The following is a 15,984-nucleotide window of genomic DNA, read 5'->3' as shown; positions in this document are numbered from 1 at the left end:
ACCACCATCTGCTCTTTTTATCAGATGTTTTGCTTGCACTTTCAATTCACCTTGGTAAAATGAAATGTAAGTGGTTGCCGTTGCAGTTAAATTCAACGCTGTTTGAATTTTATTATCCTGCGTTCACAGAGTGCTGTGCTCTGTTGTTTTCAGATGGAAAATCTTTGGTGATTTTTCCAGACCTATAATTTAATGCAACCTTAGAAATGGTCTTGTCAGTATTCTCATGCTGTCCTTTCATCATCTTGTGATTTGGTAGAATAGAGTAGATATAATTATTGCATTATTTTAATTGGTTTAAAATGGTATCATTTGGCATATTTTGTGTGTTTAAGTATTTCAGGCTAGAAAAATAGCTTCAATATTATTCTAAATGCATCTTTTGTGCTTTGTATCTGTCTGAGCTAGGCTTCAAGGAAATAACAGGAACATTAACAACACAGACAAAGGAAATGTTACTGCTATTTGAGCCTTTCACGTTTGAAACCACATTTTCAGACAGATTTTTCACCTCTTCCAAAAATTCATCTAAGGTTTTTGAAATCAAAGTGACAATGAAATACAAAAGCATAAATGGTAAAGAGGATATTTATTTATCATCACAAATAAAAAGAACCATGCTTACTCATCACAGAAAGAAAAAAAGAGAGAGAAGCGCTCAGTCTTTGTATCTTTGCCGACCTTACTGTCGGATGGTTTTTTGAGAATGTGAGTAATAGCACTCTATGAAGTTTGAAATTCATTAAAAAAAAAAAATCCAAGCCTATACCCATACATTAAAGCCCCCAACCCACACCTCCCATAGTCTGTGCCCCCCACCTCTGACACCCCAGAACAATAATCACAGCATTTTTTAAATCAGTCAGTCTGAGGGTCCTCAGTCTCCAGAAGTCTTAATAACCTGGAAGAGTGTGACATTGTACAGCACCTGGTGTCCGTTGTTCCAGGTATAAAGGACCCTCTCCCTGGGGTTATAGTCCATCATGGAAATATGGGAGTATTGATTGTGGAAGGGGATGTCTGTGTACTCATAGCTTGATGTGTTGGTGTAATAAGCAAAATAGATCTTGGCACCAGCCAGGTGGGAGTTGGTGACATATAGTGTGCCGCAGATCATAAAAGACTCTCCAGCACTGCGCTTAGGAAAGCCTGTGTCCCAAGTCTGCAGCACCTCCAGACTCTGAGGCTCCAGGCGGCTGATGACAATGTTTCCAGCATTAGGGATGGTGGTGTAAACAGCCCATAGGCCATTCTCGTCCGCCATCAGGTCGATGTCAGAGGAGCCACCCCAGGAGTAGGGAAAAGTGTTGTTATAGCCGGCCCCACTCAAACTGCGCTGCACCAGCACACTTCGAGAACGGAAGTGGTACTTGATGATAATGTTGCTCTGGTACTTGTTGTAGTACAGTGAACCATTGTAGACCACATGACCAGTGCCAGCCCAAGGGTGTGGCAGCAAGTGTTGCACAAAGTTCTGGCCCTTCATGAAATCATTCATTGTGCGATATTCCAGGACCCGACGTCCCTTGAAGTAACCGTCCATGGACCACACCTGTGGAAAAAGGAAAAATGAATAACATCGGAAAAAAAGGTCAGAAAAATGAGTTAATGAGAAGGTCTCGAGATTACTGGAGAAAAATATTGTTGTGTTAAACTTGACCTTTCTGTAAGAAAATGTAAGTCACAGTTCATTATCAGTAGCTGCAATGGCCTAAAATAAGAATGTTTAGTGTGCTTGTTTGAGTGTGTGTGTATATCGATTCTCTGAGTTGTGCATGCATCGATGTGTGTGCAGAGCTACTGATCTGCCAGGCATGTGGGAGTGAAGATGTTGCCTGCGCTTTGCAGTCAACCACTGCTTGTGCTCCTTGCCCTTTCCAGTCCACATTTACAGAAAATCAATCCATTTAGCAACTCTATCTTTTTCCTCAAGCACTCTCAGCGGATCTCTCCACTGACATGGCCCCTCTCTGGCTGCATTTCCCATCTCATTCCCTCAGTGCTCTCACTGAGGCACAGTTCAGCTTTTAATTGATTCAATTAAACTGCAGTTGGCTTAGATGGTTATTTTTCTCTTGAACATTTGAAGGAAAGCTTTGCTACGATCTACTGCTTTTTCTGATTCTCTTACTGCAATTTTTCTTTCTTGTCCCACTTTTGCTTGCTTCTCCATTGTAGAGTAAGTATTTTCAAATGCACAGAGGAGAAAGGAAGGGTATGGGAGGAGCTGATGGTGAAGAGACACAGCGGCTGAATTATGTAGGAGGGGAGATTATAGAGCATTAAGCGTTGTTTCTCCTATGCCTGCTAATTTGGGTCTCTAGAATAGAGTAGGAGACAGAAATTGAGTAAAGCAAAGCTCTTGCACATTCCGATTTTTTCCTCCTTTGCCTTTGGCTCATGAGCAACAATGAAATTTCCCCAGAATGATTATGATTATTGCTGCGGATCTTAATGTGGCATTGCTAATGTATCTGCCTATTAATACTCGGAGAGATTGAAGTGATTGAGCCAGGTGATTAAAGACAAAGATCAGGACATTCAGTCACAAAAATTGACCTTTTCTGTCCACAACACCTATTTAGGCTGTTATGATTCATTGCAGGAAAGAAAAAGGCCAAGCTCATCTCTCCTCTTAAACTTAATCAGTTTCCCTTCTCTTCTACACATGGCTAATAATGCAGTCTTCCACTTTTCCAACACCACCATTTCATCTCAGTCACCATAGACCACCCTTAATCTTCTATATTATTCTTCCCTTGTCTCTTTCCTGCTGCTTCTTGCCATGTGCCTGGCCGTACAAAACTGCATGTCATGTCTGATCAGCTGAACCCATTACTATATCATTTGGGTCCAGAGCACACTCCTGGTAATTACCCAAGTGATTTGGAAAACTTTTGCCCAAACATCTCATTCATTTCTCCACTGATGATGAAGTGATTAATCAGCTGGAGTTGTAGTGACAGAGGAAGACAGAGAGGAGGGAAAGATACGCTATCCATCAGTGGCACAGCTTTGGATTCCCATTTTTCTCACTCTCTCTCCCCCTTGAAAGCTCATGAGAAGTCATTTTCATGGAAAACAGTGCATCAGTCACTGAAGTGCCGTATAGTGGCACTGCCCTGACACATATTTTCTTCTTTTTTTTCCTCACTGAGAAGGTTGACTGTGGTTATCCTCTTTGCTTGGTTATCCTAATAATAACAACAACAATAATAATAATAATAATAATAATAATAATAATCCTGTGTTCCTGTATTTGTGAAATGCAGCAGTTGAGAAACTCACTCTGTTGTCGGAACTGGGTATCATAGTATCTGTCATCCAGGAGCCGAACCTTGACCCTGATGCACGTACTGTGATGGGATTACTGACGCCAGTGAGCTTCCCACAGCCTGGAGGTCAAAGAGGCAGAAGAATTAAGAAAGCATGTATGCCTACATACCTAAGAGGCCACACAGACGCACATGCACTCAGGTGATTTCTCTATCAGATCACACTAGTTTTCTTTTATAATTCATCTGAAATATGGCATTTCATTTGTTTTGGTTCAGATTGTTCAGTTCAATTGTTTTCACTGTAGAAGTTTAAATTTTTGTACACTAAGAAAATGTACTATTTGTATCATTATCTCAGATAAATGCGTAGATAAATATTTTGTGCAGTCATCTTCTGTTGTCTTGTTTTCATTTGTGATTCTCCACAATGCGATCTTGTGTTTGCTTTTTGAAATCTGTAATACACAAAAACTGGTTCACCGACTGACTTTGCGGCATCATTTTTATATTTCCATTGTTGTTTTACTGTCCTGGTTTTTACCCAGTACTCAAAAAGTGAGCATTATTTTTTTTTTTAAATTCTCTTGGTTCATTTTCAAATGAACTATAATAAAACGCAAATTAGCTAAGGGCTAAACTGTAACTGCAGTCTTTTTTGTTAACTCATCAGTTTATATGTGTGGGGTTTTTGTAAAATCATCAGTTTAAGCTAACATATTACACACAAATGCAATCTATTATTCATTCCATTTTTCTAGGCCAGTTTTTCTCAATTTATGCAGATCATTTGAGATCAGAGCAACGTGGAAATGTTAACTACATGCTACAGAGTTTTGACCAGCGATGATCCTAGTGTAATCATTAATTCTGTTCTGTGCAACTGTTGTCAAATTGATTAAATGCTGCAATGATATATGGTAATACATTTTTAATTGGGTAACAATGACCACATACAAACACCCACAATCGTTTCCATATATACCAAGTTTCTGCATGCAGGAGTGGAGTCTGGTTTCAAGTAGCAGGACTCTCTGTCGCAGCTCCTCATAATCGTAGGCCCCCATCTCCTCTTGGATAGCCATAAGCACCAAGGACAGATTCCTTACTTCCTCCCGAAGACGCAGGATCATCTTGGCATCAGTCTTGTACTGTTCCAGCACTGGCAACAGGGGGAGCAGCTGGGTCACCTTGTCTTTTAACTCCTGTGATAGTTATCACAGAAAAGGGGGAAGAGGATTACACCCTTAGAGAATAGTCAAGATAGGGGACACAACTGCCCTGTGATAGTCAGTACATGGGAGTGAGTGCAATCTTCCCTTGGTGTTTGTGGTTCATAAAGCTTATGTCTCCATTAGGTTCTGGTTTATCTGTTCAAAACTATAGACCTTTGATTTTTAATGAGATGTACAACGTCTATTCTTAATATTTTATGTCAATACCCTGAAATTAGATGTCCTTTTATCTTCTTTCAAGGACAAAAGGAATATTTTATCTATTTAAAAAGCAAATATTTTGTTTTTCCATGTCTGTAAATACAGTTTTACTTCCTTTGAAAATATTTTGGATTGGAAAGCCACCTATATGAGAAACACTATTCAAATTGGCCAAACGCCTGTGATCTGTTTTGGGTGATGAAACTTCACCTACTTGCTGCAGTTGCAGAGCTAGTTGTAAATAAACTTGGACTGTGACTCATCGTGTGTTTAGAAGTTAAAAGAACAACATGTCCGTAGGAGTACAGGAAGCTGCAGGAGAACCTGGCTGCCTACGTGGAGAGAAGTGGGTTCAAGAGAGAATTGGGCGTATCAATAAAGTGTGGCCGCCACAGGAGGGACTGTTTCCTCCTTGTTAAGGTTTATCGTAAATCTGGTGATGGAGCAGCTCTCAGCCCTGTGGCGCCACATCATAAATCTCATTTTCACTTTTTCAAGAAGAGAAAATTCACTCTCGTTAATCTCCCGCACTCTGCCATCGGCAACTTTAAGCTGCACGCATTCATCAGCCAACCTGGTCTGGACAAATCCAGCTTTTTCCCCTCTTTGTTGAATTAAGATAGATCAGAAGATATAACTCATTTCATTCTGCATATTTTAGTCATCTCAGGCAGTGCTGATGAATTGGTTAATTTTATAAACATCTTCATTACCTTCTTTGGAATGGCTTTCATAAAACACACTGAAAGCAAAACACAGGCATTCGTGCTTGTCCTTGTGCTGCAGTATGGACCCAGCAGTAAAGCACACTTATCATTTATCAAGCCATCTTTTAATCAAACTATTTTATGGTCCATCTAATATCTGTAAGAGTGTGAGAAATGTTAAAAAACCCCAGTAGGACAGCCTGCTGACAGGAAGACAAAAAGGCTTACTAATAATGGCAGCTAAGCCCTAGCTTGTAGACAGATAAGGTAGAGATAAATGTGAATGTATGTGCCTGTTATCTAAAGGCAGACAGCAGAATGTTAAGTATATCAAGTAGTAAGCTCACTGAAGATAGAGAACAAATGGATACAAAGAGACAAATGCAACCCCCCTCCCCCCCATAAAAAAACCCCATACTTTTTCTAGGTCCAAGAATTTAATCACTCATGAGTGTGCGATTTACTTGGATTTCTCTGTGCATGACAAAAGAACTCATATAAGACTGGAAATGAATTTGTGTACCTATGTTTATGCTGCAGTGCATCGCGAGTCATACAAAATTTTATTGTCTGTGAAGAGCAAAAGAGATTGCAATGCATAAGTTTGGCGAGCAGTGCCAAATCAACAGTGTCTGCATTCACTTGACAATAATATACACACATATAAACACCAACACACACACTGTACATGAGGAGACACAGAGCCAATTACCTGAAAGCCCTTTGGATTGAGGCTGCGGGGATTTTCAGAGGCCACCTTCAGCTTTCCATCTACCACTTTCATTAGACTCTCTGTGTTTCTGACATACTGTAGATCCCTGTACGTCCTTAGGTCCAGCACCTCCATTGACTGGCTGATGTTCTGAACCTGCGTCACAAAAACAAACCCACAATGACACTAATGATCGCGGGTTATCTTAGAGGAGGAGTTTTTTTTTCTCATTTTACACCTCAATCACAGATCATTTATTGTAAGTTTCATTTTTGCAGTTGTTCATTATTTAGTTTAAATTGCAGTAAATGAGTCAGGCAAGAAAAAAAAGTCCTGCTGTAATCCTGCCTTCGTAGTTTGGGGTTGGCATGGGTTTTCCAGATACACAGGTGGGGTGAACTGAAAACTTTGTGGCCTCAGCTGTGAATGTGAAATGTCTATAAACTTGTCCTTTACTTGTCTGTAGGCATCTTTTTTGTAGTACTCGTGTGCAGATACTAAAAAAAAAAAACTAAAAAAAAACTTCTGCTCCCATTTCGTTCATATTCCAAGTTAAATATTACAGCCAAAGAAGAATGTGGAGGTGGCTCTGTTTTTGAATTTAAATATGTTAAGTTAAAGAAGTTGGTTGAAACTACATAATCTGTACTGTTTCATTCATAAGCTGTAAAAATTACTGAAATAAAGAATGGGCTTTAAAATGTACACTAATCACACTGAATATAGAATTAGGCATACAACTCTCAGTTTAAATAATTATGATGACAGGAATATTCAACAGTGATGACAATATTATTTCTATGGTTAAGAAATACAACTTCACAATCTATGAAATTTAAGAAAATTCTTGAAGAGGTAGCTGCATCATTGTCACATTCTACAATCAAGAAATGCCTTCACGATAGGAAATACAGAGGGTTTACAAAATGTTACAAAATTGGTACAATCAAACACAGGAAGGCTCGACTTGGCTTTATCAGAAAACATTTCAAAGAGCCTACAAAGGTCTGCAAAGAAAAAGAAATCTACCTACCGTCTGTCAAACATGGTGGAGGCAATGTTGTGACATGGGTATGCGTGCTGACCAGTGGAACAAGGCAACTAGTGTTTATTGATGATGTGACTGCTGATAAAAGTAGTAGGATGTATTGCAAAATTTAAAGGGCTATATGCTCAGCTCAGATTCAACCAAATGGTGCAAAATTGTCAGATAGCACTTCCTAATGCAAGACCCAAAACATATTGGAAAAGAAACCCAAGAGTTTCTCCAGGTTAAGAAATAGGATATTCTTTACTGGCCAAATTATTAACCTGAAATCAATCCAACAGAGCTTGCTTTTCAGTTACTCAAGACAAGCCTGATTGCAGAAAGGCACATAAAGAAATGGCTAATGAAGGTGGCTGCAGTAAATGCCTAGTGGGGCATCTCAAGGGAGGGAATGTAGCTTTTCAGCTGAGTCTCTGAAAGTGGGGGACTATGTGCAGCTAATCTAATAAAACTAATCAAAATTAAAGCTGAATGTCTCTACTTTAATCACATTTTCACTATCTGGTCTATAATCCATGGCAATGGTGTGCAGAGGCAAAATTACATTAAAATGTGTCATTTTTCAAAAGAAGTGATATAGGGGTAGGATTTAGTCTATAACTGCTAACTGTGTGATTTGTGGACTTTAATACATTTAATGTGCTGCTAAACATTTTTAAATGTGCGTTTTGGCAATTTGAGCACCACAAGGTCTTTTCCATTTCTTTTATTTATTTTCAAGGGAAGGCAGGCATTTCTACAGCTGAAGGTGTGCAAATCGCACATAAAAAACACTACAGGTCAGAAGAAAGTTATATATGCTTTTATTTACTGTCAATTTATATATATATATATATATATATATATATATATATATATATATATATATATATATATATATATATATACATATATATATATATATATACATATTAATAAAAATAAGTAATGAAAAAGAAAGTTGGCAGCATGGGGAGGTTAAAAAGCAGCACAGTCCTATCAAATCTGTCGAGATAATAAACAAACAACGCAGCTATACATGACTTTCAACATGCAATGAAAGTCAACAAGTTTCACTCATATAAAAATGCTACAGCTATGAAAATAAGGATAGTAAGCTCATGATCATGACAGCGTGCAAAAGGTAATGGATGCCTATGAAATGTTACTAAACGAACCTCGTGGAGGAGCAAACATGCTGTTAAGTAGGCGTTTATTGAACACTCAGTTTTGCACTATGTTTAATTTTTACTAAGTACTCAGCTTATTCACTTTTGACAGCCCACTCTGTTTCTGCATAACCAACCTACTGATTCATGCACCCCCTCATCTCCTGCACGATGCACTGAACTGGCCAGAAATCAGTTGAACATTGATAAATATTACTGGGCTGTCGTGTATACTGGAGGCGTATGGGTACATATGTACAACTCCCCACAGCAACAGACGCCCACCCACAATGACATGCGCAATCAAAACTCCAAGCAAGCAAAATATACTTACTCATATCACTCCTAACATAAACAAAAAACAGGCCAAGCTCTCAAAGGTCAGCGTTTGGAACAAATTCTACTTTGCACCAAATGCTTTGCTTGCCTACTCTCTGACAACCCACTCAATTACTTTGTGTCCCTTGTTTTCTACAACCAGTTCATTCCTCATGTGCTTCATGAACCGTTCTGGTTATATTTGGTCAGAAAATATATCCCTTCACTAATTAAAAGTTGCTTTACAGCACTACATGTGCATTAGATGGAAGAATGTGGAAGGGTAAAATGTTCCAGCAGGATGGACTCTAAACAAATGCAGTGTCACCACCCTCCAGGGCAGTTGACAGCTGGGACCACTCAGTCCTCTGAGTTGTGGCATTTCATGCTTACCTTTGGTCACATAAGATTCTCTCTACACTCACCAGCTCAGATGAATCAGTCACAGGTGTATCTGCTTCTTGTCCAGCGCGATGACTCACTTTGTAACAAATCCTAAAAAGTGTCTTTATGTGTATGGCTGACTTTGGCCTCATATCACTTTTTTTTTTTTTTTTTACCTCAACACAGTTACATAGAGAGGTTAAAAGAGTCCATAAGGTGTTTAAAAGTATGTTGTGAGCACTCTTGCACAGTATTCTTCAGGTCAGCTCTGCATTAAATGGCATTTTGTCTGGCTTTACAGAAAGCTGAATAGAGATTTTGCACAAGGCTACTTTAAATTCTTTGAACAGAGGGGCTGTTTTGACATTGTTATTGTATCCTTGGCTTTCTTTGTCAGATAGAGATTTTGTGGATCTGGTCCAATCAAACATTTCACCCGCATGCTCTGAGTTCAAATGAGGATGCTTGGTGGGCATGGAACTATAATGTGCTTATACACAGAGAATAACACGTAGTCTTTAAACTAACGTCTTGTGTGCAGCTGAAACAGCATTGACCCCAGGTGTCCTCAAGCTGGGCTGTGGACAGTAGTAGATGGGAGTGTTTGGTTCTAATAACTAGTGTCTTACAAGTAGTGTGCATGCAAGAAATTTAGTTTTTTCTTTTTTTTCTTTTTACAATGTTGCATAATTCCATTTGAGCATTTCACCCACCACAGCAATTCAATCAGGTCGATGTCTGGACTTTGACTTGACCACTGCAAAACACTGATTCTTTCAGTTTTTAGTTGTTCTGCTGTAGATTTGCTGCTGGGTGTCTTGTTGCATGGACACATTTTGGACAAGGTTTAGCTTTCAGACAGGTGGCCTTACATGAGCGTTAATATTTAACATGCTAACTGATGCCTGTAGAGTCTGAAATGTAGCTCTCGGGGTTTTTTGCCATTTCACTGAACATCACATTGGGTGAATTTGTTGTGATATCCACTCGAGGGAAGATTGGCAACTATCTTTTCCACTCATGCATAATCTTTCTCATTGTAGAATAATGGACTTTAAATAGTTTAGAAAGAGCCTTAGAGCCATTCTCACCAATATTTGCTTCTTTGAGATCATTCCTTTGTCTTTTCTCCATGGCATTGTGTTAACACACACCTGGCCAGGAAATTACCTCTGCCGTTATAGAGGTGTCCACATTAGATGGTCAATTAATCAAGTGCATTTGATTAGAAGGACTTGTCTGCTACTTACCCTCTTCATTTCTAAAGAAGCAATGTACTTAGTTTTTCAGAAGACTGCATTTATATATGATTGTATGACTCATTTGAATCACTAAGGGGAAAAAAATGGCAAAGTACTGTAAGCCATTTATTTATTTTAATTTAATCAATCGCTTATTGTTAATCAATGCAGGCTGCTTTGTTACAACAGTGAAAAATAAAAATCTGGAGACGGGCAATAAACAAACTGACTTGATCAATCCATGCAACACTACTCCAGCCAGTCAGCAACAAAGGGGTGTTTGTACTTGTATGCAGGGCAGGAGGCCAGCGGGGAAAAAAGCTGACACCTTGCTTATACTGAACTCCAGGACATATTTGGAAACAATCAAAAAATAAAAGGTCAAAAGGGAAACCACTGAAAGAAACCACACTGGGATCTATGTAATATAATTTTACAATGGCATGCTACTGAAGAAAAAAAATCTATAAGAAACTACAAGCTTATTTTAATAAAATGTGTCATCCTCCAACCTGGATTAACAACACCGGTGCAACTGGCTGTGAGATAAGTGCTCAAGAACTGTATGCAAAGTACAACACCAAAAATTATATGTCGAAAATGACTTCACTTTCGTTAAATGGGTGGCACCAAAATCGAGCAGCCCTCTACATGCTGGAACATGGAATTAAAGGAATTAAAGGAAAAAACTCAGACAAAAGAGGGGGATGAGGAAATAGTATTAATGTGCACTTGCTTTGCATTCAGAATTAATCTAAAGTTTTCCAAATATAAACAGTATTTTATAATATGCACTTTTCATATACATTTTGCCAGGTTATTTTTTTCCCAAAGGTTCAGAATGAAAATGAACTGAATCCTGTCAGTTCCCAAAGAATTATATTTACCAAAAATGAGGGGGAAAAAACATCAACATGCAAACAGACTAGTGCATTTTTATAGTGCATTATTATAAAACTGAACTTGCAGTCTTTTAATATATATAAAAATCTATTCTTTACACACACACACACACACACTGTAAGAGCAAATATGGAGACTATAAAGGAATATATACTTTGCATCGCACAAATGTGTAGGTGAACTTCTCTCACCAGTTTTACTGAGTTTGTCTCTTTATGTTCAAGGCTCTTCCTTTTCTGTCGGAATATGCTTCGTTTCAAGTGTGGATGAGTGTGGATTTTGTTAGTGTGAACGTGTGCTTTAAACAGGAGCAGACAGAGACTGTCAAGGGAAAAGGGAAACTTCAATGAGAATGAATGCAATATGTGAATTCAGGTGTCTCATTGATCCATCAGGGCCTCGGAGCTTATTCAGCATCTCAATTTACCACCACCTCTCCTCACGAGACCACATCAATGTCAACCCCTCCTGTCTTTCCTCTCCTCCATTCTGCTTCTTTGCTCCTAGGCTTTCAGTTACTCGGTGAAGCCAGCCTCTCTTTCACCTACTCACTGGTTTTGATTGTCCAAGAAAAAAAATCAACTGTACTATGAATGAACTGGAGAGCAGACCGAAGATACTCTGCCATAGCCCATCAAGTACTTGAAAGGTGTTTAACATCATTTCTCTGGTTTCTACTGTTTAAACAGACATGAATACAAATTAAATGAATTAAATAAATAAAAAGAGACAGGTGTGCTGCCTGTAGATCTGGATATTTAACAAGCCTCTGCGGGTCATTTATGAACCTACCTGTTGCCTGACCTTAGTTGTGTGTTTGTGTTTGTGCACTAGGTATTAGCATGCTCTACGTGTCAGTCAGTAATGCTTTACTGCATCTAAATAATGCCTAGATTTATTCTCTGCCTGTTGAAAACTGCATTCATAATACACACTACATCATTAAATGCTATCAATATCACAAGTAAGCACAAAAGCTCTAATGAAATGTCCTAATCAACCCAGATTTGGTGACACAGTATTTAATTTACAAGTCTCCACCTAAAGTACTTGTAATCTTCACTGACTTGTTAAAAGTTAATTTTATTAATTTCTATCTCATAAATTTATATTTATAATAGAAACATTGTAAGGCTAAGGTTCAGTGAATTCAATTACATGGGTTGGTTTTTGGATATTTTTCATTAGCAATTCATAATTCATTAATTTTCAGGTACTCAGCTGCTCAACAACAGTCTTCTGACTGGTGTCGTGTTCATATGCACAACTGATCAACTGCGGCGTAAAGGAAAACCGTTCACTTCAGCAGCCTTTATGTGACAGACGGCGTCAGACACGAGCCCAGTGTGGCAGTTTGTGCTTGCATGTCTGTGTGGGTAATACTCGTGTCCCAGTGTGGGTGTGTTATTGACAGCTGTCACCTTCTCCATGAGCTGGCGAAGCTGCCTGCTGCGTGGGTCGCGGTTACACATGTTCTGGGCTGGTGCAACGACGGTACAGATACACTTCCCATCTGCGTCCTGTGCTGAACTGTAGATCTCCCAGCCCTCCTCTGGTCTTGGGTATAGAGCCTGCAGAAATACAGAGACACATATATCTTACAGGCATAAAATAAAAAATAAAATATGGTTGTTTATGTCTGCAGTTGTTTATCTGTGCTACTACCAAATTGGCTTTTCAAAATGCATGAGGGCAGACAAGATATTTTATTCTGCCAGCACGCATCAACGGTAATCTGAAAAGTGTTCCACCCTTATAAAACGTGTCTAAGACAATAAATTTATCTAATACTTAAAAGTGTTGCATAAAGCCTTTTGAAGAAAATAAAAGACTCTTTTATACATCCTATATCATGATTGGTTGAGCCTATTCTGTCACCATAAATTAGCTGCAAAGTCATAATTTCTCTATTACATTACTTTTTTCTTTGTGACTCTTTCAGAAATGAATCCTCTCCTAAGAAAATTAATGACAATTGCTCACCCCAACTATTCAAAACCATTTGCAGTTTAATTTCAGTTTTAACTGGAGATGAAGAGACTGACAGAGCTGGTAGTCACAGTAGTAAAAGACACCAGCAGGGAGAGATAGAGGATAGAAGAGTCATCTAGAAGATAATGGAGAGGGTGAAAGCTGAAATGGGTGTCGATTAAGATAAGACAAGACAGACTGGTGGAAAATACACAAATGGATGGAGAACACATTGACGTGACAAAGACAGAGCAAGAATTTTGTGGAGGATGAAGAAAGACAAAGATAAATTGGTGGAAAATGGGGATTTCAAAGAAAAGAGGAAGGAAAAGGGATCAGAACAGGCTGTACAAAAGCACAGCATCTAATAAGTTTGGACACAGAAAGGAAATGGAGCTGTTCACGATCGATAATGCAGCCCCTTACCAGTGAAGGAGGGGAGAGGCTAAAAGGATGGATGTCTCTCTCTCTGTCTAATCCAATCAAAAGCAGCGCTGTGCACTTGCAATCACACATGTATGCATTACACAATTTACGCAAAGGTTTTTCTATTCTGATTTGCTCATTTACATTGCATCTAGCATAGCCAGCATATGACGCAAGCTGTAATAAGACAAGAAAGAGCCGTTTTGGAGATGCAATTAAGACCCATCCATATAAGAGGTCGGAAAAGTCTAGAAATAAAATGTTATGTCTCAGCTCTGTGCCTGTCTCCTGCTTTCCTCTGAGCAGTGTTATGCTGTGATCTCGTCTCCTTGGGTCGGGGGATCAGATTAAAATGTCTTGGGGGACAGGGGGACTGTGTGATTGGAGTGTAAAGTAGCAACCACCCTGCGAGCCAATGTGCTCACTGTCACATCTTGTCATTCCTGCCAATCCCTTGGCACTCCACCCCCTCTCCACTCTTTCTGTTCCCTCTTTCACTGCCTTCTTCTTCCCTTGCAGTTGCAGAAAGAGCGTATCTTAAATCTGACTTACTTTAAATCGAGGGATGGCAAACAGACTATAGCTATGTGAGAGACTTAAATATCCTGTGCCAATAGCAACAATAAAGTTCTACGCGTAATTCTTATCACATTTTCTCTTTTTCATTATATTCAATGCATATTAAATAGACTCATGAATTATTTATATGACTGCATCTAAATTTAATTAAGCTAAGTAAGGAGAAATATTCTATTCATATAGTATTAAATAGATATATTAGCTATATTTCAGGATGACTGAATTTCTACTTTCCATGTGAAAGACTCACCGTGGAACGTATTGGCACACTGGTTAAAATATCTTTACAGTATTATCAGTTTTGCTGCATATTTTCCAGTCCCTGCAGTGACTTGCACTTTTTTCTGTCACTCAGTGCCTTTCTTATCATTAGTCTTCCTTCTCCGAGGCAATCGACCATCAAAAGTCTATAATATGGTGATACAGAGGCACAATAGCCAAAGCCAGAGTTAAGACAAAAGAGCCAGTCGCCACAGCAGAACCTTTCATCTTTGTCTGATGGTCTGTTTCATTCTGCCATTGCCATGGCATGAGGGAGTTTGTATGTATGTGTGTGGGTGTGGGTGTGTTTGGTGGGGGGTGCATCTTTTTCAGCATCTACTTCCCTGCTCACGTCTCACTCACTGTCAGGTTTCTGTATGTGCTGAAGTCTGTGGCTATTCTCGCGTGTGAGAGCGGTCATCTGTGCTAAAACTTGTTCTGTCATAATGTCTATGTATATCAGTATGAGTATGCTTCAACATACAGTACTTACATACATTCTTGTGGAATAATACATACATTGTGGGATCACACTGAAATGCAACTACACATCTGATCCACACCCTCAAGATGCTATGTTTGGAAATTCCTGCAGCTGTAATGCATGCTTACTTCACAACTATAGAGTCTATGTAATGGCTGATATAATACTGTGAATGTGTGTAAAATACTAGAATGTGAAGTCACAGCTGGTTACAAGCACTTTCATTAAAACTGGTACCCTGCAGTGTGAACAGGTGGAGGTTTTCTAGATACAAACGGCAAAATCTACTTAAGCTGCTAATTCTTAAGGTGTCTGCAGTCTTTGGTAAAATAATTCTGCATATCCACACACCTAGGGCTTGTCCGCTTATGCACGAGATATTCACTTTGGGCTTAGCTAGATTTTTGCCAGTGGATGCAGAAGTGTGCATTAATTTTTCATATTGCTATCAGCTTCAAAGGGAGCCACGGTCGGTGTCGCACCAACTTTTTTTTCTTTCCCAAATGAAATCTTACGTAGCGGGCAGTAGAAATTCAGCAAAATAAAATCAGAGGCACGTTGGGTTTCGTCAGAAAGGCATCTACTGTAAAAACTTTGCCAAATAAAACATGTGGAGCTACTTGCTGTGGCGACCCCTTGCGAGTAAGGGAGCAGCTGAAAGTAGCTTCTTTTAATATCAGAGCCATGTCAGCCTATTATCATGCTTTCTTCATTTTCCAACATGTTTAATATCACGCTGTGCTCTTCCTGTGCTTTTCCAAGCCAGAGAGCTTTCACAGCAACCAATCTTCTCTTCTGTTCATTAAAGTTTCATAAATGCTGAGCTGAAATTAAGAGCTTATTTGAATCACTTCCAGTTTCATTACCACCCACCTATCCGTTCAGCACTAACTTCACCGTTCTCATCACAGTGACAGTTTAGGGAGCAGGAGAGAAAAGGTAATTCTTAAATGCAAATGTGCCTTGTCCTTATATGCTTTGTGCCCAGACGGATCTTTATATCAGAGCTAGTGATCTCTCACATTGAACATAGCATCATAAACTTAAATATGTTTTGGAATGTATTAATATGATATTAATATGAGGCATCT

At 39.0% G+C, this 15,984-nt stretch overlaps 1 protein-coding gene across 2 annotated transcripts in view; it reads right to left on the bottom strand.

Annotated features, from left to right (window-relative positions):
* Window positions 1–570: 570 nt before the first annotated feature.
* olfm2a (olfactomedin 2a) overlaps window positions 571–15,984 on the bottom strand; it is a 40,637-nt gene continuing 25,223 nt past the window's right edge. For both annotated transcript variants that reach the window (XM_004552115.5, XM_004552114.3), the window contains exons 2-6: window positions 12,594–12,743; window positions 6,131–6,286; window positions 4,261–4,480; window positions 3,289–3,395; window positions 571–1,552 (exon numbers count right to left, since the gene is read on the bottom strand). In XM_004552115.5, the coding sequence (XP_004552172.1) occupies window positions 878–1,552; window positions 3,289–3,395; window positions 4,261–4,480; window positions 6,131–6,286; window positions 12,594–12,743 (1,308 nt within the window). In that variant the 3' untranslated portion in view covers window positions 571–877. The remainder of the gene's footprint in view (window positions 1,553–3,288; window positions 3,396–4,260; window positions 4,481–6,130; window positions 6,287–12,593; window positions 12,744–15,984) is intronic.

This window comes from Maylandia zebra, linkage group LG4 (genome assembly GCF_041146795.1).
Source record: "Maylandia zebra isolate NMK-2024a linkage group LG4, Mzebra_GT3a, whole genome shotgun sequence".
Lineage (NCBI taxonomy): Eukaryota > Metazoa > Chordata > Actinopteri > Cichliformes > Cichlidae > Maylandia > Maylandia zebra.
Note: the sequence above shows the minus strand (reverse complement) of the source record. Positions and strands in the feature narration are given on the sequence as shown.